General features: G+C 41.2%; 1 protein-coding gene across 1 annotated transcript; it reads left to right on the top strand.

Moving 5' to 3' along the window:
- Positions 1-1037: 1037 nt before the first annotated feature.
- Positions 1038-1532, top strand: LOC147881200 (pentatricopeptide repeat-containing protein At2g20540-like). Its single transcript, XM_087402349.1, has one exon. The coding sequence runs from the start codon at positions 1038-1040 to the stop codon at positions 1530-1532; it is 495 nt and encodes a 164-aa protein (XP_087258475.1).
- Positions 1533-22328: the final 20796 nt, after the last annotated feature.

Here is a 22328-nt window from a genome sequence, read left to right as displayed (position 1 = left end):
GAATGAGGGCTGGAGGCCCTCCTTTTATAGGCCCAGGGGCCTGTCAAAAAAACCGACCAGCCTGCCTCATACTGGCTGACCAGTCTGCTGCTGGTCCAGCCCTTTAAGGGCTCTAAAACCAGGGCCCTTTGGCCCAGACTTCTAGGGCCTTTGGCCCTCCAATTAAGGCAAGGGCCCAGCCCTATATAAGGCATGCCACTGCCTACTAGCAGCCCCATTTGCTGCTCCACCTGGCCTCCATGTGGCCGACCCAATCTGCTGGTCTGCCCCGCCCTTCTGTAGTGCTGGTTCTGCCCTCTGCCAGACTATCTCCAGCCACGTGTGCAGCACCGTACACATCCGTACTGCTGCTGAGGTCAGCCGCCATGTGTCACCATCATGCAGCCACTCCTCACCTTCTCTAGATGTGCTGCCCACATGACAGCCATGATGCTGTCCATGTGGCAGCCCCTTTCTCTCTTTTTCTATGGGGTACTGCCCTAGGTCTCCCTCCCCCATGCTCTCCTCATATGGGGGCTTACAGATGGGGAGGTGACCTTTCCAACAGGTGAGGAAGCACTGAACTGTTTTGAACAGATGCAACTGGAAGGTCTCTCTCCAGGGACGACCACATGTGTTTGCAGATTGAAAGCTTGTGGTAGCACAGGAGCTTTACTCAAGGCCGGGGCATACACACTGAGATAGCCAGAAAGGGGCTGGTAAGAAACCTTTTTGTTGGCAGCACCTTGGTGGATATGTATGCTGAATGTGGCTTGCTTGCAGAAGCACAGGATGTGTTTGACAAGCTCCCAATTGGAAATGTAGTCTCATGGACTGCAATCATGGCAGGGTATGCAGAGCATGGGCTTGGTGAGAAAGCGCTTGATTGTCTAGAGCAGATGCAAATGGAGGGTCTCTCACCAAATGCTGTCACATTTGTGTGCAGCTTGAAAGCTTGTGGCAGCATAGGATCCATATGCAAGGGCCGAGAAATACATGTCGAGATTTCCAGAAAGGGGCTGGAAAAAGATCTTTTTGTTGGCAACACGTTGGTGGATATGTATGCCCAATGTGGGTTGCTGGCAGAAGCATGTGAATTGTTTGCCAAGCTACCAGCTCGAGATGTATTCTTGTGGATTGCACTTATGGCAGGATATGCCCAGCTAGGAGAAAGTGAAGAAGTTTTTCATATGCTTCAGAGAATGACAGGAGAAGGGGTAAAGCCCAATGGGGTCACATTCTCTATTCTTCTTACTGTATGCAGTCACACAGGTCTAGTGCTTAAGGGCCAGAAATATTTTGAGGCCATGACCAAAGATTACGGCATCACTCCAACTAATGAGCACCACACTGGCATGGTTGATCTCCTCAGCCGTGCAGGCCATTTAGATGAGGCGATAGCGTTGGCAAAAAAGATGCCTTTTCAGCACAATAGTATGATGTGGCATATGCTGTTGGGTGCTTGCCGAAATTGGGGTAATGTGGAACTTGGAAGGGTGGCCTTCAAACATGCAGTGCAATTGGATGAAGAGGATGCTGCAGCTGATGTATAACATCTATGCAAATGAACATATGCAAGAGGAGAAGAAGATTGAGGCAATGAGACTCAAGGAACACACAAGAAAGAAGCCAGGTTAGAGTTGATGAACTGATATTGGTGGGATTGTACATGTCTTTCTTGAAGGACACTTACATTTGTAAATTCAACATATATATGCATCCCAGAAAACTCCTCAAATGAGGAAGGGTATATCTTGGATTTGCATTTGGTGTCGTGAGACATCTGTTGATGAATCTCCTTTTCACCGGGACACAAGATTTCAGGTGAAGGCATCATGACCAAGAAATCCAACGTTGACACATACATGCAAAAGATGAAACAGCCGAATAGCATCAAGCAAACGCTGTCATTGGAGCTTCTCAGCTTCAGGCAAACCTGGCTCTTGTCCCCAGGCCATTTTCTATGTAGAACTGCCCTACATCACATGCGTTCAAGTATACCTTATTTTTTCTGTAACTCCACAAGAAAATTAAGCCACTTCTATTGAACTCATGTGCTATGTCACGTATTGCTTAGTGAGATCCTTGGGGGTTTGTCTCACTACAACAACGATTACTTTACCAAAGCCAAGAAACCCATCAAAGGCATAGGCGATGGTCTTCTTGACACCAGCTCTACTTGATTCAATTGCTATAGCACCCTCAATTGATGTGGATGTCCTTGATATCTTTAGCATTATACCTAGTTGTTGAAATGCCTCAATGAACATGCTAGGAATAGTATTATCATCAAACATGATGCGCCATCTCAATTTGTTCATTGAATCTTTTCTATCCTTTGTATGCCTGACATCTTCGTAAGAAAGGATAGATTGTTTGTTGTGCCAATTAGTACCTCTCCTACAAAGACATTTTCCTAAGATGCAACTGCAGACGAACGACGGAGGGTTGTGTACACTTGATAGTGATGGGATATCTCAAGGTGTATGCCCCAGGCACACTTTGGGTTCTATGTGTGTGTGCTAGAGGCACAGTTAGGTGCCCATAAGCACTGTTAGGTGGTGGTAGATGCCACATAGGATGATTGAGAGATTCTAGGAGCTGATTGAGGAGATGATTAAGGAGATGATTGTGGAGCTTGGTGGCTCATGTAGAGGTGCCTACATATGGACCTCACCTTTCTTCATTCCATAAGCAAGCAAGCATTCTCATTTCGTGTTCAGCTTCATGCTTTCCTTTCACTTCTTCAACATGGTATCAGAGCACTATGATCCTCCTTGAGCCCATTTATGCCATGTCATCATCATCTTCTTCATCTTCACCATTTCTTCCCCAAACTTGTGAGAGCTTGTTCTCCCTCGTCGTTTCACCATTCTCCAAGTCCTTCTGGCTGGAGAGACTCCTCGTATGGGCAACCTTCCACATGCAAGGAATTAAAGAATGAGTGTCACTGCTGGTCGCCATTCCTCGAATTCCGTCGAAGCTCTCTTTTGCGTATTCTCCTTCTCTGCTCCACCTCTTTCTAATTCCTTTTAGGGAAAGCTTTTCCATACTTTGGACTCTCTTGTGTTCAAGTTTGAGCAGCAATGGTTGTATATTCGAGGAGAACAGAGCCAAAAACCAGTCGACATTGACGACGTTCCAGCCAGCAATACTGCGCGACATTACGCTTGCCCTCTGCACCAGAGATTCGCCTATATGTGAGCTTTCATTTGAGCTAGAAAGCCCTCTTTTCTTTGCTTTGAAGAGTGAGATACAAGCCCTCCAAGATCAGGCCTCTGTTTTGGACAGTTTTGACAATGTTGTGAGTTTGGTGCTACATTAGATGCTACTTTGGCATTTCTGATGTTTTAAAGTGTTGAATAGCATCAGTACAATTGTGGCTACAACTTTCCTTTAGGTTGCTATACGTGGATTTGCTTGGAATACTTTTATTTAGCCACCTCTATGAAGCATGCAAGTTGAAGTATCATTTCCATCATGATTTTTATGGAATTTGGTTACAAGTCTTTGCTACACTAAATGCTTGTACTTTGAAGCTTTTCAACTCTTTCTAGCCTTGTAAGAGAGTAGACACTGCCCATTTTGGGTTAGATCCTCTCATGGCTACCTTCTTGAATATTGATAAGTTCAATGGTAAAGGCTTTCACACATGGCAGATGAAAGTTAAGTTTGCATTGATGACGGAAAACCTCTGGGGGCTTGTCAAACCTGCTTCAACTTCTTCTTCAACAGCCTCTAATGCTAGAGAATCCTCAGTTCCTACACGCCCTTCAAGAGATCCTGCTAGAGAGGAGAAAGCCTATGGCATTATTGCTCTTGGCTTAGGAGATGACTATATTCATCACATTTCTGATATGGAGTCTCCTTCTGAAGCTTGGCAGAAGCTTGATATTATTTTTGGTGCTAGTTCTCACATCTCAAAATTATCACTTAAGATTGCTTTCTTTGAATTGAAGATGGCTAGTGGCACTCCCTTGGTTGCTCATGTCAATCACATGTGGAGTCTCATGACTCAACTTGCTTCTGTCAACTCTCCAATTACTACAGATGATGCAATGGCAGTATTGCTCAAAAGTATGCTTGAAGATTATGATCATGTTGTTACCACATTGAAAAATATTCCTAATCCTACTCTTGAAGGTCTTATTACTGCTCTTCAAGAAGAAGAAAGGCATAAGGAACTCCGAATGACACAGGCTATGCCATAAAAACTCAAATGGGCAAGTTTTCACCTTGCAAACATTGTGGGAAGACTAATCACCTCTCAAAAGATTGCTTCAAGATCAATCCTTGCAAATATTGTGGCAAAAACAATCACCATGAAAAGTTTTATAAGGCAAAAAAGGAAGCAACTACAAAACCAGAAACTGCCAATTTACTTTCAGTTGATGTGCCTCCACAAGATGAGGCCTCCTATGATGATTATGCTTTTTGAACCATCTCCATATATGCTCCAGATGTCTCTTTTATGTTGAGTCAAGGTACTCTGCCTGGATAGTCCTCCAAAATGAATGGATAAACTACTTTGTAAACACCTCTTGTCACCATATGATGTAGGCCATGTGTATGTGTTTTGCTCCATGGTACCTCCTGCAGACATTGTGTGCATGTACATGCAGGGGAGATAACCATTGGAAGGTCTCATGTATCCGTTTGTTTACTTCACACCCTTGGGAACCCTGTTAGCATGAGATCCTAGCCATAGATTTATCCTTGACCACCATGAGATGGCTTGAGACACTATGTGACTAGATGTATCCTTGACATAGCCTGAGGCATTCCCTTGAGGGGGGGTTTGATGGGATATCTCAAGGTGTATGCCCCAGGCACACCTTGGGTTCTATGTGTGTGTGCTAGAGGCACAGTTAGGTGCCCATAAGCACTGTTAGGTGGTGGTAGATGCCACATAGGATGATTGAGAGATTCTAGGAGCTGATTGAGAAGATGATTGAGGAGATGATTGTGGAGCTTGGTGGCTCATGTAGAGGTGCCTACATATGGACCTTACCTTTCTTCATTCCATAAGCAAGCAAGCATTCTCATTTCGTGTTCAGCTTCATGCTTTCCTTTCACTTCTTGAATAGATAGGTGTCTACTTGAGTAGAAAAAGAGGATACATTATCCTCCGAGGATGCATCTTTCTGCATGAAAGAGCAATCGTCATGCACGAAGCACACCAAGGTATGGCTGGTGATCATTTCTCCACCAAAATCAGAGTTAGGAAATTTCTTAGTGTAGGACTACAGTGAGGTACCATCTACATAGATGTTGCAAAAAAATGAAGGATTTGTGATGCATGCCAATGGGTAGAGAGTCCAACCTTCCAAGATCAAATGTTGTTATGGCCCGAACTATCCATGGGAACTCTTCCAGAAGTGTGAATTGGAATCATCGGTCCATTCAAAGTCCCAATCTATCCAAGAAGAAAAAGATACATTGTGGTGCCCATCCATTATGTCAATGAATTGAACGGCTTATTGGTCATCTCCTCTTTGTATTATAGGGAGTGAGAGGTGTGCCGCCAGAGAGAGTTGTAGTTTTCTTTTCTATTGTCCTTGGGTTGTCAAGGATTGTCTCAGGGAATTCCATAGTTCAGGGATTTCTTTAGGTAGCTGGGGGGTTGTGTCAGGGTTTTTGCCTTGGTATTTAGGCTGGGTGAAAGATTGAAAGTAGGCCCTAGTTAGGGGTTGGTTAGCGGCCATTAGAGGCTAGTTACTACCAGCTAGTATAGTAGGGCTGGTTTGGACTAGTCAAGCCAGCCAACCAGTTGACCATTGGGTGGTTTAGACAGACTAACCGAATAGGGAGCAGGTCTGGCCAGTCAATCTGTATAGGTCAGTGCCTCCTCCTATAAAATATTTTTTATATCTTCCAAGGTGGTGTTTTGCCTTTGGTTGTGTCTTTTAGAATTGGTTTTCTCAGTAGTAAAGTATTAACCGCATTTGCACTCCCTTTTCCTCCCTTCTCTCGCATATCTGCGATTCAGAGGAGCAGTGAGGAGCTATAGGCTCACGCCCTTAAGCGGAGGAAGACCCTTTAGGAGCATGAGCGGGCTTTGAGGAGAGACCTCACCTCTATCAAGAGGCTCAAGGAGCAAGACCCAAGTTCTCAATGGCTTAGTGACAGATTCGAGAGCACTCATCTTGAGCTTCAGGACATGGAGTTGCGGCGGGCTGAGTTCTCCTATCACTCCTCCCGCGCCCAGTGGGTGTAGCAGGGGGACAGGATGACGAAGCAGTTCTTTCAAACTGCTGGGCCCCGATGGGCAGGCACACAGATGTAGCATCTCTGAGACTCGCAGAGGGCATCATGCACATTGACCCATAGGAGATTTTGGACGTGACCACCGATTTTTACAGCCAGCTCTTTCAGATGGAGAGGATGACCCAAGCTGGTCTTGTGGCCCAAGAACTAGTTTGGGATCACGTTCCAACAGTAGTCTCGTAGGATTTATGTAGTAGACTTTAGGAGCCTTTCATAGAGGAGGAGCATTAGGAAGCCCTCAAGGCTCTCTTGACCCAGAAGTGCCCAAGTGAGGATGGCTTGACTCTGGCCTTCTTCTAGAACTTTTGGGAGATTATCTCCACCCCTTTTCGTTTAGCTTGCTAAGAGATTTTTCACACAGGGTTTGTCTCCCCAGTTTGGGGTGGATTTGTTTGATCCTGAAAGGGGGAGATAGGTTAGACATCCGACAGTGGAGGCCGATCACTCTGCTTGATACTGTATACAAGATCCTTGCCAAGATCTTGAGTTTGTAGTTACGGCTCCATCTTATCGACATCATCCATGACACAGACTAGGTTTGTCTAGGAGCGCAGCATCCTAGACAACATCTTCACGTTCTGGGAGGCAGTGGATTGGTGGTCCAGGGAGGAGTCAGAGCCGTCGCTAGCCATCCTTCTCTTGGACTTTGAGAAGGCCTACGGCAGGGTAGAGTAGTCCTTCCTGGAGGAAACTATGAGGAGATTGGGTTTTCCAGATAGATGGGTTAGAGAAGTTTCAACGCTATATGCAAGGAGCTCTAGTCAGATGCTTATCGGAGGACACGGGTGAGGCGTTTCCTCTCTCGCTTGGTCCGCCAGGGTTGCCCACTTGCTCCCTTCCTCTTCTTGTTTGTGGCGAAGGCTTTGGGCTACTACTTGAGATCACAGGTTGCAGGTCTCACAGGGTTGAGGCTCCCAATCAGACAGGAGGAGCTACTTGACTCGGAGTTTGCAAATGACACGGCCTTGTATGTTGAGGGCTCCACAGCGATTTTGGAGAGAGTCAGGGACGTCCTGGCTATTTACTATGAGGCCTCGGGAGCACAGATCAACTAGATGAAATCTATAGGTTTCTTCACAGGCTTTGAGGAGACATAGGAGATCCGTCAGTGGGGGAGTGACTTTGGCTCCAGATGGATACTGCGGGGTCAGACAGCGAGATACCTCAGATGCCAGGTGGGTATTGACATTACAGTAGAGCAGTAGATTGCCCCGATCCTTGAGAGTATTCGACAAAAGCTTCTCAATTGGAGCTCGGTCAAACTCTTCCTAGTAGGTCGCGTCTTAGTGGCAAACCAGGTCGTTCTTGCCACGGCGTGGTATATCGCCTCTTATTGGTGCTTTCATAGAGGATGCATTAGGCAGCTACGACAGTTGGTATAGAACTTAGTGGCAAACCAGGTCATTCTTGCTAGAGCCTAGTATATCGCCTTTTAATGGTGCTTTCACAGAGGATGCATTGGGTAGCTCCGACGGTTGGTATGGAATTTCCTTTGGATAGATTCAGATAACATGAGGAACACTAGCGCCAGAGTAGCTTGGCAGACGGTGATCATGCCGTAGGCACTGGTGGGACGCTTGGGTATCATTGATCTGGAGATGAGCAGAGCCCTTCTAGGCAAGTTGGTGGTTCATGGCCTCACCCCAGGTGCAAAGCCTTGGAAGCTCCTCTTATAGAAAGGGCTTCTAAGGAACACCCCACGCAGCGGGGCAGAGTTGCAGCCTTCACATAGATGGATCTTCTTAGAGGTACCCCTTACGGGGAAGGGCTCCCCCTTGATGAGCAGCCTTCACATGGTCTGGTAGAGACTGGTAGGGAGTCTCATTGGTGCTTCGCTCAGATGCAGCGAGGAGTTTGAGTGCCAATCCCTTATGTGGCACCTAGAGATTAGAGATCAAGAGGGACGTCGTATGCTCAGACAACAGACTCAGATTGGTTGGGCACAGTGGGATAGTGGTCCAGCAGGGTCCTTTGGCTATTGGAGTAGATTACCTATGGATGCAGAGGCGAGGCGGCTTCACACCCTAGCGCATCTGCAAGGGGCAGGGCAATGGATGGGTGAGATTGACTTAGCCATTCTTGAGTCCTGGTGGGAAGGACTTCACATTTGGAGAGACAGTAGATGGTTGGGGCAGTTTTCCCATACTAGTGTTCCCTTGAGAATGTTGATGCAACGAGGCAGCATGCACCTTGGCTTCTTCCGTGTAGGACTTGTAGACCTACTTCAGCCACTCATTGAGAGAGACCTTGAGATGGACAGGAGTCTTGATGGGATTCATTGGCAAATGATCAGAGTGGTGGGACATTTGGAGGAGTGGCACATTGACCCTCCCAATATCTCAGAGCAGGTTGCCTCTAGATGGTACCTTTGGCTGTGGGAGGGTAGACCCTTGAGGGAGGTCTAGTGGGATTAGGGAGAGAGGTTCTGGCCCTCCAGGGGCAGCCTAGTTGAGCCAGTGGATGAGGTGCCCTTCTTTTCTGAGGCAGTCGATAGAGCTAGCGAGGAAAAGCAAGCAGGCCCAAAAAAGCGATTGAGCTTTTCCACAATTTCCTTATCGAAGTACTCAACATAGCTTTGTGGAAACCACTATTTGGGAAGGTTCTTGAAAATAAAACTTATGTTACTATGTGTAACTATACCAACATTGCCAATTATAGTCTACCTTAACTTCCAATTGGAGCCATACTCACATTATGCAACAATAGTATGTGGGTTTGAAAGAAACCGAATTTCCACTCCAAAGCGGATTCCATTACTGATACAAGAATTATTTTGCATTTGAAATGGGTCTTATTATCAAACTCCTTCAATAATCAAAACATATGCATTGCTTGATATGTTGAACTTAGTAATGTAAACATCACTTCACCCATATGCGGGGGGAAAAAACTGTCTGTAGACTTCATAGCATGGGATTGCATCAACACTTATGACATTCAAAATGGTTCTTCTTATTAAAAGTGTTATCAACCATGAAAGAAGTGAATGTTTAAAAATAGTTCACCCGTATGTTGAAAAACCCAAGTGTCATTTATGACATTCAAAATTGTTCTTGCAACCATCCAATAGTTCCTAGAGATTTTGCCCATACTTCCAACCCCTTCCCTTCAACCACTAAGAGGTATCTAATAGTTTTATAGAACACTTGAGATATCATCACCTCCTAATACAAAACCATTATTACTATTTGTAGAACACTTGAGATATCATCACCTCTTAATACAAGACCATTCTTACTATTTGTAGAACACTTGAGATATCATCACTCCTTCCCTTCAGCCACTAAGAGATACCTAATACTTTTGTAGAACACTTGAACCATTCTTACTATTTGTAGAACACTTGAGATATCATCACCTCTTAATACAAAACCATTCTTATGATTTGTATAACACTTGAGATATCATCACCTCTTAATATAAGACCATTCTTAGTATTTTTAGATCACTTTAGATATCATCGCCTCTTAATACAAGACCATTCTTACTATTTGAGAGATTAATGGATTGAAGGTTTGAAGCTCATGGGAGACGAAGGAAGAGAAAGTCAATTTCAACATGAGGACAATAAAACTAATTGGAAGATTTTGACTTATGTATTATACCTTTTTGAAGACTATGAATTTAAGTCAGTTTCAACATTAGGATGATAAAACTAATTAGAATATTTTGACTTATGTGTTATATATTTTTTAAGACTATGAATTTTAATGAGGAGAGGCACACACACTACTTAGTAAATACACTAGTACTACTACTAGCCTATGACTATTAAGCCTAGTAGCTCCAATGTGATTTTGAGCCTTGTATTAGCCTTTCGATAATTTTCTTTTATCATTAGTGCAATAGAAATTATTCCTTCTATCAGAAGAATCTTGCCAAATTTCTTCAAAGTGATGATTTTGTAGTCTACAGCCACTATCCTCTGACTCTCAAAAATATATTAAATGTGAGCACCCATTTATCTTATATGATCAACCCTGGACTATGTTGCAATAGGACATTACTAGAATTAAAAAAATATGAATTGATATGGCAATGTTTGGTGTGAAATAAACAAATTAAGGATTTAATAAGAAAGAAAACAATCAGAATCAATAGGCTATTCAATGGCTCAAATCTACACATAAATTATAATGTGCCTCCCAACTCTTATGCATTCCAGCTTCTCATGTTTGACAAGAATGCAAACAATAATGAAATCACATTATCTTTAGTTTCAAAGCAAGCAAAGCACCAAAAATAAATGTAAATGTATTGGATGAGGAATAAATATGTATATATATAGATATACCTATATATATGCATTCATAGATATAATGATGATTAAAGTTGGATGATTGTAATAATATTATGTGTACTATCATTGGGATTAGGACTACTATTGGTAATATTGTATGTAGTAGTAGGAGAACTACCATTAAGGAACACTCTAATAAAATGTCTAATGGTAGTGACAAAACTACCACTAGTAGTTTGGTAATTACCCCTAACATCTACAACAAATATTTGATGGGTAGCTAGTATTAGGTCAAAAGGCCCTAATTGTGCTATAATAATGGACTAAAAAAGGGAGTGCTATAGCATCACCTGAGGGTCACTTTTTATCCATGAAAGAAACAAGTCGATGCACGTAGGTCATATAGATCTAGGTCACGTGGATTGGTTCATGTCTCTTTCCTTGATAAAAAAGTTACACTACCTTTGATAGTAACTACAAAGATTGCTGCCATAGTGCCGTAGAGTAGCCCCTAAGTTGCACCATCATCCTTTTTTGCTTTTGAGCCATTAAGTTTGATCCACTGATTTTATGTAGAATTATTCTACTATATCTTCACATGTCCTTAATAGGATCTTGATATAATCCCTTCCATTGTAAGTACTTTTACTATAAGTTTCACATATCCTTAACAAACCACTAGGCTTCAACACAGATTCATACTTATGTTTCAAGCCTCAAACTCAAACACCCTTGTAAAAGGGATAATGTATTAAAGCTACATTCAATCCATCAAATCTTTTGAATGATAGTTCTATTGAAACTTCATGTATCATCAATAGGATTTCATCCATTATATGTTCATTTGTCTTTAATAGTATGTCTAAAAATTAATGTATCTTCAATATTATTTCTCTCATGTGTTCCAATATCTTCAAAAGGATACCTTTATTTACGTCCAAACTTGAGCATTGATTTGTATTTATCAAACACAATTTCACTCCACCTATTCTTTAGAATAAAATTTTTTCGCCAAAAGTGGGCCAAACGTAAGGTCTTTCCACATATTCTTAAGAATGAAAATTTTGGCCTTACGTTGCCAAGTCTATGGAATGAGGGTAAGGCCAAGTTTGGTACGGTGCATTAGGTCTTGATTAATGCTTCTTTAGGCTTGAATATTTAATGCATTAACTTCACGACTATTATTTATGCTTGAACTTGTAATGTATTAATTTCATGACTTAGGATTTTATGAAGTTATATCTAACATGTCCCAAATTTAATGGAAATTGATATCCTACATAACACAACAAAGTATCATCATATCCCTTCTCAAAATCATTGCTACCTAGCAACTCTCCTAGCATTTTCATTGCCTTGTATTTGAGTTAGCTATGATGAAGAATGTTGCCTGCCTTTGGAACCTCTTAGAGTTACCGTCAACATGATCTAATTTCATGTACCCCAAAACTTGAGACTTGGAGATTCCCATATCACACCAGCGGTAGCTGTCTTGTCCACTCTCAATGCTAGTAAGAGCTGGGCCCCATAGACCAGTAAAAGAAGTCTTTTTGGAGGTTCAATTTTTTCCCTCCGTCTTCTGCAGGCCCCATGATGAAATAGGATATATTCATCACCCTACATTTAACGCAAGAATTGACAACTTTTTTTGGACCTGACTATGCAGTTTACATCCCAAAATTGGTGCTAAAATCGCAGACTGGGAGATTCCCATATCACACCAATGATAGCTGTCTTGTCCACTCTCAACACTTGTAAGAGCCGGTCCCGATGGACCAGTAAAAGAAGTCTTTTTGGAGGTTTAATTTTTTGCCTTCGTCTTCTCCGGCCCCATGACGGAATAGGATATATTCACCACCCTACATTTAATGCAAGAATTGACAACTTTTTTTGGACATGACTATGCAGCTTACATCCCAAAACTGGTGCTAAAATTGCATACCGGGCATCTTTATTTGCTGGGGGGTGTCCCTAGCGACCCCTTGGACTTGCTCTATTTATCTAGTTGGGTCTCTCCACAAAAATCGGAGTGAGGCCTATTTTCCCCATCTAGTAAATCTATGTGCATCAATATGTATGTATGTATGTATGTATGCATGCATGCATCCATGTATTTATGTACACACACACACATGTATGTATGTATGTATGTATGTATGTGTACTAAAACTACCAAAACTATATGCATCAAATAATGTTGTTGATTTTTGGCATACCCCACCAAAATCAAGACCCCCATTGCAAAGAAAGGTAAGGAATGTTGGTAAACTGAAAGGAAAGCAAAGAGTGGACACAAACTCAGAATACTTGCATTATGGAATGAAGAAGAGTGAGGTCCTTAAGTAGGCACCTCATACATGCTCACTGACATCACTGATGACTTAAGAGCTCCACAACCATCTCCTCAATCTGCTCTTAGATTCTCTCAATCATCCTATGTGGCTCTCCACCACCTAATTGTGCTTGTGGGCACCTAACTGTGCCTCTAGCACTCACACATAGAAACCAAGGTGTGTCTGAGGCATACACCTTGAGATATCCCAACAAACCCCCCCTCAAGGGAATGCCTCAGGCTATGTCAAGGATACATCTATTCTCATAGTTTCTCATGCCATCTCATGGTGGTCAAGGATAAATCTATGGCTAGGTTCTCATGCTAGCAAGGGTTCCCATGGGTGTAAGGTAAACAAAAAAGACTTTCCAATGGTTATCTCCCCTGCATATACATGCACACAATGTCTGTAGGAGGTACCATGGAGCAAAACATACACATGGCCTACATCATAAGGTGACCAGAGGTGTTTACAAAACACACAAAAAACACAATAGTTTATTTCATTCATTTTGGAGGACTATCCAGGCTGAGTACCTTGACATAAAAAGAGAGATCTGGAGCATACATAGAGATGTTTTAAAATGCATAATCTTCAAAGGATGCCTCATCTTGTGGAGGCTCATTAACTGAAAGTAGATTTGCATTTTCTGTCTTTGCTTTGGCTCTGCAAAACTTCTCATTATGGTTGTTCTTGCCACAGTGCTTGCATGGATTAATTTTGAAGCAGTCCTTTGAAAGGTGATTTGTCTTTCCACAGTGATTGCAAGGAGTATACTTGCCCTTCTGGACTTTTACAGCATAAATAGTGTCATTGCCTTTCCTGAGCTCCATATGCCTTTCTTCTTCTTGGAGAGCAGAGATAATACCTTCAAGATTAGGGTTAGGAAGATTTTTCAAAGTGGTAACTATGTGATCATAATCTTCAGGCATACTCTTATGTAACACTGCCATAGCATCATCTAGAGTAATAGGAGAGTTGATAGAAGCTAATTGAGTCATAAGACTCCGCATATAGTTGACATGAGCTGCCCAAGTAGTACCACTAGCCATCTTTAATTCAAAGAAAGAGATTTTAAGCGATAGTTTAGAGATGTGAGAGCTAGCACCAAAAATCATGTCAAGCTTCTGCCAAGCTTCTGAAGGAGACTCCAAGTCAGAGATATGGTGAATATAATCATCTCCTAAAGCAAGAGCAATGATACCATATGCTTTTTCTTCTCTAGCTGGATCCCTTGCCGGTCATGTCAGAGTTGAGGATTCTCTAGCATTGGAGGCCGTAGAAGAAGCAGTAGGAGTAGGTTTGACAAGTCCCCATAGGTTCTCCCTCATCAATGCAAATTTCACCTTCATCTGCCATGTGTGGAAGCCCTTTCCATTGAACTTCTCTAGATTCAATAGGGTAGCCATGAGAGGGTCTAACCCAGATATTGGGCAGTGTCTTTCTCTCTTACAAGGCAAAAAATAACTGAAAAGGCTTCCAAAATATAAGCACTTGATGTAGCAAAGACTAGTGACCAATATTCAATCAATGATGCTTCTTCTTACATGCTTCATAGAAGTGGCTAAAATGAATACTTTCCAATCAAAACCAGGTCTAGCAATTCAAAACAAAACTGAAGCCACACTCGTACTAAAGTTATTGAAAGTTTCAAAAAACCAGAAATGCTAGAGTAGCATTTTATGTAGCATCATCTTCAAAAACTTGTCCAAAAACTATCAAAACCAAAAGGCTGAACTTGGAGGGCTTGTAGCTCACTCTTCAAAGCAAGGAAAAGAGGGCTTTCTGAAGCAAAACAAAGCTCATATACCAGAGAGGGTCTAGCATAGAGGTTGGACGAAATGGTGCGCGCTTTTGCTCGGGGGAGTTGCTATAGGCTGAACCTGAGTTTTGACGATTTCTCCTTCGTTACTGAACCAAATGAGCTGAAAAATGGCTCAAAATCTTCATCTTGAGGTCGCCCATCCACTCCTAAGAGGGCTCAAGCAATGGCACAACAGGCAGGGAGTATTGAGCAGTAGAAGAAATGCGTTGTTTGGAGCCTGTTTGGAGAATGGCAGCCAACAGAGACGTTTTTTTTTCAATTGCTTGCAGGTGGAAGTTCGCCCATACTAGAGGAGTTTATAGCTAAGAGGGTTTGGGCAATAGTCGTTTGTAGGCAGAGAACCAAGCTCTCAAAGATTTTGGGAAGAAGGAGGAAAATGGGGAAGAAGAAGATGAAGAAGAAGAAGATGATGTGGCAGAAATGGGCTCAAGGGGGATCAAAGGGCTCTGATACCATGTTGGTAAACTGAAAGGAAAGCAAAGAGTGGACACAAACTCAGAATACTTGCATTATGGAATGAAGAAGAGTGAGGTCCTTAAGTAGGCACCTCATACATGCTCACTGACATCACTGATGACTTCAGAGCTCCACAATCATCTCCTCAATCTACTCCTAGATTCTCTCAATCATCCTATGTGGCTCTCCACCACCTACCTGTGCTTGTGGGCACCTAACTGTGCCTCTAGCACTCACACATAGAAACCAAGGTGTGCCTGAGGCATACACCTTGAGATATCCCAACAAGGAACACAAGTGCTTGTTCTTATGCTCATGAGACAACAAAATGCATGACATAGGCAACCAATGGGGTCTTACTTTTGATGTTTGTATGTATGTATGTATGTATATATGTATGTACATACATACATACATACATATATATGTGTGTGTGTGTGTGTGTGTGTGTGTGTGTGTGTGTGTGTATATATGTATATATGTATGTATGTATGTATGTGTATATATATATATACATATATATATATATATATATATATATATATATATATATTGATGTATATATTGATGCATAAAATTTTGATATATGGAGAAAATGGACATGAAAACCATATAAATTGGCTCTTGTCGTTCGATTTAATATATGACATGATCCCGTTTGGATTTGTAAGTCCAAAGACATGGGGTCCTACTTTTAGGGCCTAAATGCCTAAAATAGGCAGCGCGTTAAAAAAGCTACCTATTTCATGCATTTAGGCCTCAAAAGTAGGACCCCATTGGCAACATAATGGGGTCCTAGTTTTGAGGCCTAAATGCATGAAATAGACAACCCGTTAATGCACTGCCTATTTCAGGCATTCTGGCCCTAAAAGTAGCACCTCATATCTTTGGACTTGCATATCCAAAGGGGGTCATGTCATATATCAAATCGAATGGCAAGATCCAATTTAGATGGTTTTCATGTCCATTTTCTCCATCAACTAAAACTATATTCATCAAATAATGTTGTTGATCAACTTTTGGCATACCCCCCCAAAATCAAGACCCCCATTGCAAAGAAAGGTAAAGAACACAACTGTTTGTTCTTATGCTCATGAGACAACAAAACGCATGACATGGGAAACCAATGGGATCTTACTTTTGATGTTTGTGTGTATGTATGTATGTATATATATGCATGTACATACATACATACATACATACACACACACACACACACACACACACACACACACACACACATATGTATGTATGTATGTATGTATGTATGTATATGTTGATGCATATATGTATATATTGATGCATACAATTTTGATATATGGAGAAAATGGACATGAAAATCATCTAAATTGGCTCTTGCCGTTTGATTTGATATATGACATGACCCCATTTGGATATGCAAGTCCAAAGATACGGGGTCCTACTTTTAGGGCATGAATGCCTGAAATAGGCAGTGCGTTAACACACTGCCTATTTCATGCATTTAGGCCTCAAAAATAGGACCATCTTTTGAGGCCTAAATGCATGAAATAGGTAGCGCATTAATGCGTTGCCTATTTCAAGCATTCAGGCCCTAAAAGTAGGACCCCGTATCTTTGGACTTGCATATCTGAATGGGGTCATGTCATATATAAAATCGAATGGCAAGATCCAATTTAGATGGTTTTCATGTCCATTTTCTCCATCAATTAAAACTATATTCATCAAATAATGTTGTTTATCAATTTTTAGCATACCCCCCCCAAAATCGAGACTCCCATTGCAAAGAAAGGTAAGGAACGCAAGTGCTTGTTCTTATGCTCATGAGACAACAAAATGCATGAAATAGGCAACTAATGGGGTGCTAATTTTGCTATATGTATGTATGTATATATGTATGTATATACATACATATATATCTATATGTGTGTGTGTGTGTGTACACACACACACACACACGTATGTATCTATATATATATATATATATATACACACACATATATACATACATACATATGTATATATTCATGCATACAATTTCGATTGATGGAAAAAATAGGCATGAAAACTATCTAAATTGGCTCTTGCCGTTCGATTTGATATAGGACATGATCCCATTGGGATTTGTAAGTCCAAAGATACAGGGTCCTACTTTTAGGGCCTGAATTCCTGAAATAGATAGCTTGTTAATGTGCTGCCTATTTCATGCATTTAGGCCTCAAAAGTAGGATCTCATTTGGTCCTACATGGGGTCCTACTTTTGAGGCCTAAATGTATGAAATAGGCAGTGCGTTGACGCGCTGCCTATTTCAGGCATTCAAGCCCTAAAAGTAAGACCCCGTATCTTTGGAATTACAAATCCAAATGGGGTCATGTCATACATCAAATCGAATGGCAAGAGCTAATTTAGATGTTTTCATGCCTATTTTATCTATTTAATAAAACTATATGCATCAAATAATGTTGTTTATCAATTTTTGGCATACACCCACCAAAATCAAGACCCCCATTGGAAAGAAAGGTAAGGAACACAAGTGCTTGTTCTTATGTTCATGAGACATTAAAAAAGAGGCCTAGTATCCAAAAAATGGCAGCACGTCAATGCGCTATCATTTTTGGGTTGCGAGGTCTCTTTTTTGTTATCTCACGAGCATACATATGGAGGATATTATACAATATAACTAAGAAGTAGTATTGAAGTAGTTCTACAATTTGGATGCATTAAGAGCATTCATATAGCAAGTAAGAATATAATAATTGAATACTTTTTTTTTTCAATACATATTGCTAGTGAGACTACCAAAAAGAGGCTCTACCCCTCATGATGTCTCTGGATACTGAATATGAGAATGCTTGATGCTTGGATTAAGGCAAAGAAGCAAGGAGGTGAGGAGGTGAGGAAGCAAGGAGGTGAGGAGGCAAGAGGCAGTCTTGAAGGGCAACAAGAGGGTGGAGGTGGCCGAAAGAGTAAGCAGGAAAGGAAGGGATGGAGATTGCTTGCAAGAAATGCTTGGATTAATGCTACAAATGCCATTTTTTTGTGTGTGTTTTGCATCATGAAATTTTTATGGCATATTTCTTTTAAAAAATACAACATTGTTGTGATTAATCGCGCTACAAACAACTCAAGCCATAAAGCACCATGGATTAGTACAATAATATACATCACAAATGGATGCATACACTCATATACATCACTGATGGATGCATACACTTATACTCACATCAATTTCCAATATTTTATTAGATGGACCCTTAGCATACATGTGTGCATAGAAGACCATTTCCTACATTGATCCCTAATTTCATAGTTAAATCATTCCCTTTCTCACATTCTAACATGTGAAGATTTAATGTACATGCATTATGGGCACATTATATTGCAGTTTATGACTAACTTTTTTTATGAATGCATGATACTTGTATATGGTCAAAGAAGGTATATTATCATTTTTGAATGACAACATTACTCTATGCTCCATTTTATCCTATATTAGAAACTATGATCACTAGATATTACATAAATGTATTGCTCCATTATATCCTATACTAAAAACTATTTTGACCCAAATACATAATGCCAATTGAGGTACGTACTTATGACAAGTGATGAAAACATTCTAATGGTATGAATGAGATCTTGTAAATTTTGGATATATAATATGGGTACTATGTTGATTGAGCTATGACCCTTTTCTAAGGGAATATTTTAAACTTAATTACTAAATACATACTTACAATGGTGACCTAATTCCCATCTATATGTATTTATATTTGTTTAAGACTACCCATTGAGCTAGCTCCTATATCCTTATATTCAACATGATAATGTTCATAAAGATTTTATGAATACAAATAGATAACATTGGCTCTCTTTTTAGTGGTTGGGAATGAACCCTAAAAGTACCCTAAAACGACTATGTATTCCCTTATTTGTAGCATGGAAGTATCATGGTAGAGTGGCATAATCCCTATTTTGCTTTTTTCATAGGTTCTTTTGCTACTCATGGTTGGCGGATACACCACGGCATAGATCCGAATAGATATTTGGTTTTTTGCTTCAACTTGCTTGACTAGAGTTTCCTTGATGATTGTTCGATTGTGCCTGATGAGTGGTCACTGGCTTAATTGATGCATTAAGTGCAATGTTTTCCTTAAAGTTTTCATACTATAGGATACGAGTTTGCTTATAGGGGTGGAAATAGAAGCTTGTTAATGCCTGGTGCATATTTTCCGTTAGATGCAGTAGGATACTAGTTACAAAGTGTCTTTGCCAATTATTTCACTTGAATCATGCTCCTCTTATGCTTGAGTTTGTGGTCACGTATAAAGTTTAACATAATAGTCTACAGGATACTGGATGAGCAATCAACATAGTGGTTTAGATGCATTCATTTCTAGTTCCGATAGAACTATCATTCAGACATTGGTCATAATAGAAGTATGGAGGGCTAAAATCCTTTTTTGGCTCCCTAAGTTTTTTAAAGCATGGTATTGTCCAGATTACGTAGGTATTTTCACTAAGCAAAATTAATCCTTATGATGAAAATATGTCTTTTTTCTTTTGACATAGTTGGTTCTGTTTCCATGTTTTTGGATCGAATGTATGGATGATCTTTTGCAAGCATTAAAAACATGATATGTATATGTAGCACATGATCATGTTTACATATTTTCAATCATATATTCTACCTTGTGATCTATCATTATCTTGTTGTGTGGATGTTCAATCTAAGTACTGTTTCCTTTTTTTATCACAAATTTTATGTATTGTTGTGTCTCTACCTCTCCACAATGACTCAAATGTGATAGTATGGGGGTGAAAGAGAAGTAAATTGTGAGTTTCAGGCATGCCTTCATTGTTGGAATATGTTTAATTTGCTCATGATCACATCAATTGTTCCAATGATATTGAGAGGAATAAGATGCTGGATGACGTTCTCGCTTGCTTGAAACCTATTTAATCTTGCTCGCTTATTTGGGGCTGCTCGCTTTTCTTCGCTCGCTTTTTGGTAATCCTCTTCTTTTCCTACACCACACAGATTGGCAGTAGGCTTCAGATGGACTCGTCGAGGCGGACCCCCTTGAGGGAGAGGCATTGGGTGACCCAGAGAGTGCCTCAGGATGTTTGCTCCAGGTTTTGGATGTGGTTGTGGTCCCACTTGCAATCGAGGAAGATTTCATACTTCTTTTGTCTGGCCGCCCACAGAGGCTTGCCCATCGGACTGTAGTTGGAGCAAATGCAAGTGGAGCAGAAGTGCCATTGTTGCTCCGATGGTGTCTTGGAGACTATCCCACACTACCTATGGAGCTGTCGTAGCACAGCAAGGATTTGGATGGGAGCCCTTAGGATCATGACACGTATGCAAAATCTTCATAGAGACTACACTTGGGGGATGGTGGCTTGGTTGACAGAGGACACATGTTTTAGATTGATGAGATCTCCCTTGCCTATCGATTACAAGGTCAGAGCACGAGGCAGTCCTTCTTAACATCCTAGCTCCTCCTTCTAGGGAGGACAATGTTTGGGAGGTGGTAGCCAACATCACGGCTTGGAACATTTGGGTGGCTCGCTATAGTCTTGTGATGGGTGAGCACTTGGTTCTACCCTCGGCTACCCTAGTTGCCATCTAGCAAGATATCATTTACACTCTATGGTCCACCTGGGAGCATGGGACTCCAGGCTCTTCTACAAGGCTTGGCTTGCAGGAGTTTTCTACATCTTCACCTCGTGAGGGATTTGCTGGCTGTATAGTCCCCCCACTTAGTTATTAGCCCTAGTTCAAGAGATCCCCTAGGCAGTGAGTTGGGTTTCTCTAGAACAGGCTAGTTTCTTTCTTTCAGCCTTTTTCGGTCTTTTTCCATACTCAGCACCTTCAGGGCTGCTATCTTGTATGAAATATTTCAAGCATTGATAGAAGGTTCCTTTCTTTGGAAAAAAAAGTATGAAAAATACTCCAACAAAGCTCATGGTAGAAATACATTGAGAAATGAAACGCCCTTAAGCAAAGAAAAAAAGTGCTCTTCACAAAGGGTAAGGAAAACATCAAGATTGAGGCTAAAATTGCCACTTGGGTGGGCTCTTAAAAAGGGGCAGCCACTTCACTCCCTTAGGAAAACCATCCTATTGGCTAGAAGCTACCCAGGAATAGCCCTACATGCTCACCCAAATAGACATCAAGGTGAGTACAGTATGTATCCAAATACTAGCCAATGTGCATGAAGGGTGGATCTGGGAATCATCCAAAGCCTTTTCCCATCTAATTTGCCACTTTGAAATGCTTCCCAAAAAGTATCCAGCTTGTGTAGGTTTGTAAGGCAAGTAGGAAACATCTCTAGAGAGCATGACTCAACTAAATGTCTTCGAACTGAAAGAGCCCAAGAAGAGTCATGTCTCTAGTAAAAGACCTGAGGCCCTGAAAGAGAGAGACAAGCCATTCCATATAAATCTCACTTGCCTATAGTCCAAAAGCCAATGCTAAATGGAGTCTTCAGCAGAAGGGCACCAATGGCATGTGGGAGCTACATCGAACCTGGGCCTCCACACTAGTTCACTGCAGTCCCTCCACGAATAGAAAGCCAAAATAAAATTTTGATTTTTCTTTTCTTGAGGGACTTTCAAAGTTTCTTTGCAATTTAGGATAAATTTGAAATTTCTCCCAATTAATAGCTCTAGTGCATTTCTAGCTCATAACGGTGAGTTGAAATCTCTTGCATTACTAACCATGTACCAAAAGAACTGAGGTTCTTCTCTCAGTTTCCTTCATTAATTCATTTTTATTCACTGAGATTCCATTGCAAATACTTTATGAGGACACCTGTATAGAGCCATAGCCTACATGAACCTAGGGGAAAGTGATCCAAGTTAGAGTCTAGATACTAATCTCAAGTCAAAAAACATTGCTTCACATGACCCAAGACAAGCTGTAAAAATGATATCCTAATTCTTGGACCTACCCAACCTACCCAAGAAAGATCGTCAAAACCCAAGGCGTCCCCATCGGAACCTCTATGCAATCTTATGACCTGAAGTGGGATACTTGACCTCATAAAAGTCCCCAGCCAATTAAAGCAATAGTGAGGCTTGTAACCTACAACAACCCAGTCCAAGGGAAAGGGTGTACCAATCAATTGAATTCTCCTTTCACTTCCTTAGAGGTGACTAACTGAGACTGGTGATCATCTAGAAGGTTTTTGAAATCCTTCCAGGTGCCCACAAGAAGCGAAACCTCTCTCCTATTACAAAAGT

Source organism: Dipteris shenzhenensis, chromosome 31 (genome assembly GCF_047967505.1).
Source record: "Dipteris shenzhenensis isolate YYH24624 ecotype China chromosome 31, Dip_SZ_1.0, whole genome shotgun sequence".
Lineage (NCBI taxonomy): Eukaryota > Viridiplantae > Streptophyta > Polypodiopsida > Gleicheniales > Dipteridaceae > Dipteris > Dipteris shenzhenensis.
Note: the sequence above shows the minus strand (reverse complement) of the source record. Positions and strands in the feature narration are given on the sequence as shown.

Bases quoted from the DNA above. Each gene is read 5' to 3' on its own strand.
- LOC147881200 (XM_087402349.1), top strand. From the start codon at position 1,038: ATGTATGCCCAATGTGGGTTGCTGGCAGAAGCATGTGAATTGTTTGCC.